Source organism: Phlebotomus argentipes, unplaced genomic scaffold (assembly GCF_947086385.1).
Source record: "Phlebotomus argentipes unplaced genomic scaffold, Phlebotomus argentipes genome assembly scaffold_18, whole genome shotgun sequence".
Classification (NCBI taxonomy): domain Eukaryota; kingdom Metazoa; phylum Arthropoda; class Insecta; order Diptera; family Psychodidae; genus Phlebotomus; species Phlebotomus argentipes.
This window is the reverse complement of record NW_026776177.1, coordinates 14,902,964-14,913,981: the sequence shown is the minus strand read 5'-3', so window position 1 is coordinate 14,913,981 and position 11,018 is coordinate 14,902,964. Positions and strand designations below refer to the sequence as shown.

Below are 11,018 nucleotides of genomic sequence, written 5' to 3'. Positions count from 1 at the left end.
ACGCATTAAAATATGTCCTCCTCAACATAATCATGACATTATATCTAAGATTGATTTCATTGATCGGATTCTGCCGTTCCTGAATGAGCGACCCACGATTTTGGAAATTAGTACGTGTCTTGAATTGAGACACTTTCCTTCGTACATGTTGGATCAACTTCGCCATAACGCAAAAATTAAATTGACTAATTTGAGTGGTATTTCATTGAAGGAAGAGGAGGAAAAGACTATGTAAAATGCGTAAACTGTGTTAGGTGGGAAATGAAGATGTTTTGGGCTTTTAAAAGAATTGAGATGCAAAGGATGTAAAAGGATGAACTTTTGAAATAAATCTTTTTGTAAAATTACCGCTTGCATGAGTTCTTTACAATGAATTCCGTCAAGTAAAATAATTCTGTAATTTATACCTGGCCGCCGTCGTTTTATCCAGCTGTCTGTCCCAAAGTGTCCCAGAGATATCCCAAAACGCCTCTATCCAACACTTGGATAGGGCGATTCGTGGACATTTTGAGAAGTGTAGCACAAGTGCGTGGAAAAAAGGCTAAGAAAAATCTCTTTCTGTGACTATCCAGTGGTGAAAAAAGGGCAGTGACTTGCGAAAATGGATGAGGAGTACGATGCGATTGTCCTGGGCACGGGCCTCAAGGAGTGCATCCTCAGCGGGATGCTCTCAGTGTCGGGCAAAAAGGTTCTCCACATCGACCGCAATAAATACTATGGTGGCGAGAGCGCCTCCATTACGCCGCTGGAGGAGCTCTTCCAGCGCTTCAACGTCGACCCCCCGGCGGACAGGTATGGGCGCGGGCGCGACTGGAACGTAGACCTCATCCCGAAGTTCCTCATGGCGAACGGGCTGCTCGTGAAGCTGCTCATCCACACGGGCGTGACCCGATACCTCGAGTTCAAGTCCGTGGAGGGCAGCTACGTGTACAAGGGCGGCAAGATCAGCAAGGTGCCGGTGGACCAGAAGGAGGCCCTCGCATCCGACCTCATGGGTAACGCCTTCCTGGCTTTTTCCTAGTTTTTAAGGCGACATCCTCACCAGTGACCTCCTGGGGCTGTCGGGGGAAATCCCTAGACTGCTCGGTCGCCGGGTGTGGCTCTTTGGGGGGGGGAATTTAGCAGGGAATTCGTGGCACTGCCATTGACGCAGTTCGCACTAAAACAGGCGAATTGGAACATGAGCGGAAAAGGTGATGGATGAGCGTCGAGGCTGTGGCAATTCGCACTGTGCCCGGCCGACTGCCTCGAGTGCTGTCGACATGGAAGAGTGGATCTCTCAGAAGCCGGACGAGTTGGATATTTGCTGCCCGCATTTGCAATTAGAATCACACTGGGTTCATTCTCTGATCTCTTTTTAGCTGCACATCGATTTTTCCCTGTTTGTCTTGAGGAATCAATATCCTGGCATAAAAAATTCTGCCTTTTCCTTTGTGTGACTCACAACAGAACATGTGAATCAATGATTCTGATATCTGGCTTTGTTGAGATCATCTAATCCTCAACCTCAATCGTTCTTTGTGACATGATAAAAAATGGAAGTGTCAATGAAGACTAGAAAATCACCGCAAAGGCTTGAAATTCACTGGTTTTCATACGGATCTTTTTGTCCATCGTGTAAGAGATCAAGCAATAAAGCGCGTGTGGGGAGGAAAAAAAAAGAAAGCACTTCGGATGACTGCGCATGAGGCAGAAATACGTGGAAATTGCAGACGAAATGTATTCTAATCAGTGGTTTTTTTTTTCTTACTTATCTCTCACTCTCCCCAGGCATGTTCGAGAAGAGGCGCTTCCGCAACTTCCTGGTGTACATCCAGGACTTCCGGGAGGACGACCCGAAGACATGGAAGGACTTCGATCCCAACACCATGTCGGCTCAGGCGCTCTATGATAAATTCGGCTTGGACAAGAATACTCAGGACTTCACGGGACACGCCTTAGGACTCTACCGGGACGACGATTACCTCGCGGAGCCGGCGCTCAACACCATTCGCCGCATCAAGCTGTACTCGGACTCGCTGGCGCGCTACGGCAAGTCGCCCTATCTCTATCCCATGTACGGCCTGGGCGAGCTACCGCAGGGCTTCGCCCGGCTGTCCGCCATCTACGGCGGCACCTACATGCTGGACAAGCCCATCGACGAGATCGTCCTCGATGAGGGCGGGAAGGTGGTGGGCGTGCGCTCGGGCTCCGAGGTGGCGCGCTGCAAGCAGGTGTATTGTGATCCTAGCTACTTTCCACAGAAGGTGAGTGTGAATTTGCACTTCCCGGCGATAAAATGACGCCGATTTGTTTTCACCGCAAAGCGAGCAAAACAGAGAAAATCGCCTCTGTTTGCTCCAACTTGATAACCCTCTGCAAATTTGTGCAATAAATAGTGCTTAGGAGAAAGATAGGGACTTATATTGTGTGTAAATAGATGTGTTTTCATCGAATGTTTTCTAATTCAGTAATTCTGTTATAATTGGCGGTTAAATTCTGAGTCCATCGGACACTAAAATGTTATAAAAAATTATACAATTGGTAGGGAAAGGCGGGGCTACTAAGCGCGAAGCCTCTTTCTGTTTAGAATTTCAATAGAACTTTAAAATTGTGTAGTGAAAAATTACTAAAGAAAAGAGATTCATGGAAAACCGTCTTTCTCCTACACTTCAGCAATTCAGTCGCAATTTTCGAACCTGTGCTGCCAATTATTCCGCATGATTTATAACAAATTTCGCAAAGCACGGTTTCTAGAAGTGTTATTCTATATCATTATTCCGATCGTTGACTTCCGCTTTTGGCAAAGTGTATTTGCTTACTAATTGCCGCTCTCTTTTCGCTCTCACTGTGTAGACTCACAAGAAAGGTCAAGTGATTCGATGCATTTGTCTGCTGGATCATCCGATTGCCAATACGAAAGACGCCCTGTCGACCCAGATCATCATTCCGCAGAAGCAGGTGGGCCGCAACTCGGACATCTACGTGTCGCTGATCAGCTACACGCACCAAGTGGCCGCCAAGGGGTGGTTCATCGCCATGGTGTCCACCACGGTGGAGACGGACAATCCGGAGGCGGAGATCAAGCCGGGCCTGGACCTCTTGGGGCCCATCACGCAGAAGTTTGTGTCAATTTCCGACTACTTGGAGGCCACGGACAAGGGCCTCGCGTCCCAGATCTTCATATCAGAGTCCTACGATGCGACCACTCACTTCGAGACCACTTGCCTCGATGTGCTGGACATCTTCAAGCGCGGCACGGGCGAGGAGTTTGACTTCTCGAAAATAAAGCACGAACTGGGCGACGAGGAGCAGTAATTGCAGAATTGATGTCAGTGAAAACACATATAAGCTACACGATTTTCTTTTTATATTCCCTCAAAAAATATACATTTATCTACAGGATGAGATGTGAATGTTAGGCATGAGAAGAAGAAGAAAAAAAATGGTGTTTCATCAAGACAGTCATAATTATAAACTGCACACATTCTGCAGGAGTTTTTAGGTGACGAGAGAATTATATATATATAAAAGAAAGATGAAATTTATACATAAAAAGAAGAAACTTATTAGCTAAAAGCCCCTCATATGCGCGCATTCTTTTACCAGTTTACATCGAAATGTAATGTTTTTAAGTAGCATTTAAATGGAAAGGAAAAGAGCCCTTTTGAGATCAACCAAGTCTAGAATTTATTCATATTTAACAATACGTACACCAGCCAGCTAAACTTCATGCGATATTGCAGCCCAAATCACAGTTTTATCAAGAGTGTAGCTAAAAAAGATGCAAGTTTATGGTTAAAACACAAAAAAATAAAGGATATGTGTATACATTTTAAGTATTTTTCCTTTTAAAATAAATCTTTCCACTAATTTAACCAATTCGACATTCTTTCTGCTTCTCTACTCAGCCCTGAAAACTAGAGAAGAGCCAAGAATCTTTATCATGTCTTGATCATTTCCATGTGATTTTTCCTTCTTTAACTTAAAAAAAATCTTTTTAATGGGCAGATGTTTCAAAACAAAAAAAGATGATAATCCCACTTGCTGTTAAATGAAGATATAGGAAAAAAAATAAAGAGATGTTATTCAAAAACGCGTCGGGACATTGCAGAGAATTTTCGTAAATGAAAACAAAACTAATCTATGTAATATTTAGTGAAGAAAATGATGGAAACATTGAGAAATGCTTTAGAGTTGTAAGAAGTTTTTGATGTAATTGCATGCTAAAGTAAGAAAAAAATGTATTGATATGAATATTATTGATAAATAAAAAGAAACATGCGAAAATGCTGGTTTGAAAATCTCGTTTATTGTTTCTTCATCAGTACGACATTTCCATTTTTAAGACCAGACAGGATTTCTCTTAGTCGCTTTGAAGATTTTTTGTAGTGCGAACTCTCATTTTGGAGCTTCTTAATCTTTGTCTTCATTTCAGCTACTGTTTTCCGGAGTGTTTTCAACTTTCTGTAGCGAATTTCCGCACGATCCGAGTCACTGTCGTCTGATGATGAATTCATGGCTCTCTTTATAGTCATATTGCCAGTATCGTAGAGATATGACGGTATCCTTTGCTTTGAAGGATCCGCACTGCTTTCGACCCCCGATTGAACGCGTGCAGGAGATTTCTTCACGAATTTCTCTGTAGAAATCAGCGAGTTTGTCGGACTATTTTCAGGAATTGGCGTAGAGCTTCGGTGCAGGTGATCTGAAGTGTCGATACGAGGCGAAACCTGTAATTCCTCTGTATATATTAAAGAAGGTTCCTCTGGGCTATCTTCACATCCGTGTAATGTCTGGAATTTGCAAAATATCTTGATAATACAGATAAGAATTTTGAGATAACACAAGTTCTCAACTACCAGGCTGGGAACAGCGTCTTTCTTCAGCTTCCATCTCAGTTCTGTTCCTCTTAGGTAGTCAGTCTGCTTGAAATGCAATTCACACACACAAAATGTGTCAAAGTTAGTCACGTCCTTCAGTTTTAGGCTTTCTATCCATAATTCGCACAGTTTTGGATCAGAGGGAAATCTGGATTTGAAGAAGGTTAAATATTAAGTTTTAATATTCAGTATCTACATTTTTTCTTTCATTTAATTTTTCAATTTTACTCACCGATGAAAAAAAATTTTTCTAAAACCCGGTTTTTTCGTTTCTTACTTGTCGATTCCACTGAATTCGCTGAATTGCAATTCTGAACGGAACACATCATTGTTGATTTCATTTATTATGGTTCCGATATCCAAATCTAAAAAGAAATATGGATTAAAATTAAATGGATTTTCTAAACCAAATTATAACCTAATAATCAATCACTTTCAATGCTTTCAATAGATAATGGAGATAATAAAATATACATTTAACAACCCATTAACGCAGTCTTGCATATTCTCTGTAAGAATTCTCGGATGTTCCCATGATTGCTGCTCATTCAGTAAAAAAACGATAAAAACTAAACTCAAAAGTGCATTGAATGCATAGTGATACTATTAGCTATTTGTATTTTTATAATAAATCTCGAATAAATCTGGATCTTCCAGCGCTTTCAAGGCTTTCAATCTTCCAACCTGATATGCTAGTACAGCTTGTATTACAGTTAGCTTTTTTTTAATGCACATTTGCACGTGTGCGACGGACAAAACTTATATGCCAATTCAAAATTTGGTTGTTTACAAAACAGGGCGCGATTTTTACTCAATGTTATTATCTATTACCCACCGGAAAATCTAAAAAACAGCTAGAGAAACAGATAAATCTTACCGTAACATCTCAAGAAACACCGCTTGATAGCCTCCTAATGTGACAGTCGCTGCCGTTGCCAATCCATCAAAATGAATCCTAATTTTGACACTCGCTGTCAGTTTTATCCAGCTTTATCACGACTCGTATTTCCCCTCCAATAATGCCGCTTGATGGGCTTGATGAGCAGCAAAAGGCAGCAAAGAAAGGGTGAATTTTCATAATAGTTTCCATATGGAAATTTATGCTCATCCTAAGCCGAGCAAATGATATTTTTATGGGAGGAAAAACCAACAACAGTTATGAAAAACAGCGATTTACTATCGAGAGAAAATCTTATTCAATTCATCTCACCTCTGTGCCATGTTTTCCGCGTATCATTTGATCTCTCGTGTGATTGTTTTTTTTTCTCTTGTGCCCTTGATGAGAAGATTAAAAAATTTAAAAGGCTGGAACAGAAATTTCTTCCCACGGTCACTCACACACTCTCGCGGTGGTAATTAAATGTGCATTCGCGGGTGTTGCCGTCTCGGTCGCGCTCGCTTCCTTGGTCGGATGGGAAAGAGGCGCGAGGGAGATGGAGCACATGATGAAGTGCTCAAAGAGAGGAGAGAAATTTCTACCAAATCTCTCTCTCTGGGAACACTGTTCTCTCTTATGCTTCTCAATTAAATTACAGCAAATTGTGAGTGCGCCTCCCCTCCACTCCGCACCCGCAACATTTCTCTCTCACACACTTTCATGCTCTTCTGCTTTCCAGATGACTTTTCCCACGCATTCAAAGGCAGGGGGATTGTGAATTTTATCGTTTCCACCCGATAGGCGGGCTGATGGGGGATGATTTGGCCCCTGTGGTGCTCTTTGGGCTTTATCGCATCGTCGTTGGGGGAAATTATGGGCCAGAAGCTGCTCAAGAGCGGTGAAAATGAGGAGTTTTTGGTGCCGTTAGGTTGGCAATGTGGAAAAATATTCACTCCGAACAGGTGTTCCCATGTCGCCTTCTCGCTCCCACCGAGCGCCACGATATTCGGCGGCACTGCTAGCTGTCTCGCTCTAATTGTGTACAGTATGCGATGAGAGTGTGTTGGACGCTTCAGTCAAATCGGTCGTCTTGGGGGAAAAATCTACGAAAAATATCATTCTTGCTTGGAATTTGTGATAAATAAGACGCCTCTCGGCTCATCTCACCACCATCAGTGCGTCCGGTTCTGAAGTTGTGCATTAAGGCGGAAGTGCACCGTCGCGAGGGACTATGAAGAAGTGTTGTGGGGCGAAAGTGTGGTTATGTTTACTACAGTGACTATTCCTGCAATAGCGCCCCACTTTCAGCATATTCGTGTCCTGTGAGGGATTGAGAATGATCGACGCCAGGGCTGAGTGACACTGTGCGCTGGCCTGAGGATTTGGAAATGCATTAGTAAGTTGGCCGTGGCGGAGGGCTTCCCGGAGAGGAGTCGTGATGTGTTTTGATGTCCTGTGTTTGCTTGCAGCAGCGAGAAGCGCTCCACACCGACATCCACGATGCCATATCAGACGTACGGACTGCCCAGCTATGTGCAATCGCCACCGAGTCCGCCGACGCAACAGCAGCAACCTTCCGGACAGCAGAACTCCCAGTCGGCCCACGGGGCGCTGGTGCCCAGGATCGTGGCCGGCGGCGTGGTGCCGGTGACACAGCCGCAGTCCATCACGGCGGTGTACAGGCCGCAGAATGAGGACAAGCGGCTCACGCGCGAGGCGATGGGGCGCTACATGAGGGAGAGGAATGACATGGTTATTGTGATTTTGCATGCAAAGGTGAGGAGAAGGACGTCAGCTGTGATTCTGATGGGCGATAATCTGGGGGGAGCGAGAGAGGGTGAAGATTCGGACGAGGAAGTCAGCCAAGCCTGACGAGAGAGACTTCTTCATAATTTACCTCGCGCAATTCTCACTGTGTCGGGGAGAAGCTTGACTTGGTAATTTAAGAGCCCTCCGGAATACCGTACACTCTATATACACATAATGACGAGATAGTTTCATCTTACTATTGAAAATGATGTGAATATAAAAATGTTTTTAATGTGGTGGAGGAGGCAAAGCGGGCGAACGGTGAGAATCGCGTCGGTGGGAATTTTTTTGCAGTTATAGAGATCATTTTTTCCTCTCCGCTTCTCTGTGTTTTTTTTTCGAGAACAATTCCGGCAACCCTGGGAAAATATTTCTGTGGGAATTTTTCGTCGACGGAGATGGAATAAATCTCAGTGCTTTCCCATCTACAGGGTGGTTAAGTGATTCTGCATTTTTGTGGTGTGGATTTACACAAATTAATATGGAAATATTCATGCGTTTACCATTACTCCATTATAGCTGATAATCAGAAAGAAATTCAGAACTTAGCGAGCACTTAATCGGTGCAAATAGATGTTCTTTGTGCATTGCATTTATTAATGCTTAATTTTGCGTTCCTCCGCAGGTTGCTCAAAAGTCTTATGGAAACGAGAAGAGATTCTTCTGCCCGCCGCCGTGTATCTATCTGTTCGGCAATGGCTGGCGACACAGGCAGGAGGAGATGCTCCACAAGGGCGAGTGTCGCGAGGGTGTTCAACTGGGAGCGTACATTGGCATCGGGAACTCTGAGCAGGACAGCCAGCCGTTGGATCTCAATAATGACAAGCAATACTGTGCCGCCAAGACCCTCTTCATCTCCGACTCCGACAAGAGGAAGCACTTTATGCTGTCCGTGAAGATGTTCTACGGCAATGGGCAGGATATCGGTGTGTTCAACTCGAAGCGGATTAAGGTGATTTCCAAGCCGTCGAAGAAGAAGCAATCGCTGAAGAATGCCGATCTGTGCATCGCCAGTGGCACGAATGTGGCTCTGTTCAACCGTCTGCGCTCCCAAACGGTGTCCACGCGGTATTTGCATGTGGAGAATGGACACTTCCACGCCAGCTCCACGCAATGGGGCGCCTTCACCATCCATTTGCTGGATGACAATGAGAGTGAATCGGAGGAGTTTCAAGTGCGCGATGGATATGTTCACTATGGCTCAACGGTGAAGCTGGTGTGCTCGGTGACGGGAATGGCGCTGCCGCGGCTGATCATACGCAAAGTGGACAAGCAGATGGCCCTTCTGGAGGCGGATGATCCCGTGTCGCAGCTGCACAAGTGTGCGTTCTACATGAAGGACACGGAGCGGATGTATCTTTGTCTGTCGCAGGAGAAGATCATCCAGTTCCAGGCCACGCCGTGCCCGAAGGAGCCCAACAAGGAGATGATCAACGATGGTGCGTGCTGGACAATCATCTCCACTGACAAGGCAGAGTATCAGTTCTATGAGGGCATGGGACATGTGAGATCACTCGTGACACCAGTGCCAATAGTTAATTCACTAAATCTCAATGGGGGCGGCGATGTGGCGATGCTGGAGCTCACCGGGGACAACTTCACGCCACATCTGCAGGTGTGGTTTGGTGATGTTGAGGCTGAGACCATGTACAGATGTGCAGAGACGCTGCTCTGCGTCGTTCCCGACATATCACAGTTTCGCGGCGAATGGCTCTATGTAAGTTGCAGACTTTTGTCCTCCAATTGGAGTTGCGTGACTATATTTTTGGGGAACTTCTTGTGTAGGTGCGACAGCCAACCCAAGTGCCTATATCTCTGGTGAGGAATGATGGTGTGATCTACGCCACTGGACTCACCTTCACGTACACTCCAGAGCCTGGTCCCAGGCAACATTGTGGCCCAGCTGATGATGTGATGAGAGGTAAAGGTAATTCACGTTATTCACACTGTATTAATTGAATTAGCAGCACTTGCAGCCACTGCGAGGGTTCAAAGTGATCTAATGATCTCTGAATGATGTGTGTATTTGCAGGACGACACCACAATAACAACAACAACACCTCAACCACGAACGCGCTCCCATCGATGGATGTGCACTCGTGGAACTCCCATGGGCAGATGCCTTGATTCCGGATGATCTGAACGAGAGACAGGAAGACCTATTGATTCCAGGTGAAACTGTGCAACAGTGTGACTGTTTTATTAGTGATTGAGTGACTTTGCGTGCGTACTTCTTAGTTTTATATAGATTTTATCTGTAATTTCCGTGGGTTTGACAAGTACTGAAAATTCTTTTCCATGTTTTATCCTCGTATACATGATAATATTTTATATATATATTTGTGAATGACGAGAGGGATGAAAAGAGCTCATATATAAATACATATAAATATATATTTTTAATATATTCGCTCTGTAAACATGCTTAAGTAAGACAAGAATAAGCAAAAAGAGGAAATTGTGAGCGGGCATTTTTTCGGGCGGGATCGTGTGAATGAGTGAGTTATTAATTTAATATTAGTTTAAATTAAGAATAAAAAGACAGAGAGTAGTGAAAAAAGGAACTTCATCTTATTGTTGAGAAACAATGTTCTCACATTCAATTTGCAATTCAAATAAGTATTTTGATGGAAGAGAAGAAGAAGAAGAAAAGAGAGTACATTCAAAACAAACTCTACGAAATACAGTACAGAAGAACAAAAATGCATGCGTATCACATAGTTAGATATTACATAACGAGTCGCGGCGGTGTGAGAAAGGATTTGTATCAGTTTATCTCTCTATTTTAATTATTTAATAGATTTTAATTTGTATTTTCTGACTATTTCTCTATTTCTGACGATGGCAATCGAGCTATGGGGAAATTACTTGAGGAAAAACACACAAACCACATTCTTGTCATTAAATTTATTTATGTTTTATTGTGTTTGTTTAATTAGGGTATTTAGAAGTGAAAACAAAAAATCTTGGAGGACCTCCTTTTCTCACCCACTCCAATTGACGCTCTCTGTATCCATCCTTTCTCCTTTTATAGTATTTTTCCCACGAAAAGGTACATCTAAATATGTGTATGTGTATAATTCAGATAATATTTACAATTTAAATATAAATATAATTTTATTTTTTGTGAAGGAAGGAGAAGAAGAAATTATCGATGTAGAGCATCTTATTTATTTTAGAAATTCTTCATTAGAGAGTTGCATAATAATACACGGAAAAGAGAGAAGAAAGTCGGTTGAATATGACTGTCAACGAAAGAAATTACAATATTAGTAATATTCTTTATATTTACTATACATACTATGCGTGTAGCTTTTATGGAAGGAAGAGGAGAAGAAAAATGATTACACATTATGTATTAATAATACGAGAGAATAAAAAGAAATCAAAACAGCTGAAAAATAGTCTCCCTACCGTTATTATTTGCTATTCCAGACATTTTGAAGGAGAAAAGATATAATTTGTTCGTT

The 11,018-nt window shown here is 43.1% G+C and overlaps 3 protein-coding genes across 4 annotated transcripts; 2 read left to right on the top strand and 1 right to left on the bottom strand.

Annotated features, from left to right (window-relative positions):
• Positions 1–479: 479 nt before the first annotated feature.
• Positions 480–3,411, top strand: LOC132260747 (rab GDP dissociation inhibitor alpha). The gene is made up of 3 exons (XM_059759064.1): positions 480–995; positions 1,771–2,246; positions 2,836–3,411. The coding sequence occupies exons 1-3, from the start codon at positions 602–604 to the stop codon at positions 3,295–3,297; spliced, it is 1,332 nt and encodes a 443-aa protein (XP_059615047.1). The 5' UTR covers positions 480–601; the 3' UTR covers positions 3,298–3,411.
• An 864-nt stretch (positions 3,412–4,275) lies between these two features.
• Positions 4,276–6,711, bottom strand: LOC132259224 (uncharacterized). The gene is made up of 5 exons (XM_059756780.1): positions 6,700–6,711; positions 6,456–6,624; positions 5,140–5,227; positions 4,842–5,010; positions 4,276–4,775 (listed from the first exon to the last, which is right to left on the bottom strand). The coding sequence occupies exons 1-5, from the start codon at positions 6,709–6,711 to the stop codon at positions 4,290–4,292; spliced, it is 924 nt and encodes a 307-aa protein (XP_059612763.1). The 3' UTR covers positions 4,276–4,289.
• LOC132260300 (suppressor of hairless protein) lies at positions 6,083–10,950 on the top strand. 2 transcript variants are annotated; one of them, XM_059758329.1, is made up of 5 exons: positions 6,083–7,135; positions 7,209–7,515; positions 8,174–9,265; positions 9,334–9,469; positions 9,581–10,950. In XM_059758329.1, exons 1-5 carry the CDS (start codon positions 7,128–7,130, stop codon positions 9,673–9,675), a joined length of 1,638 nt encoding a protein of 545 aa, XP_059614312.1. In that variant the 5' UTR covers positions 6,083–7,127; the 3' UTR covers positions 9,676–10,950. The 2 variants fall into 2 exon arrangements, with proteins under 2 accessions (XP_059614312.1, XP_059614311.1); XM_059758328.1 differs by having other exon boundaries at positions 9,334–9,475.
• Positions 10,951–11,018: the final 68 nt, after the last annotated feature.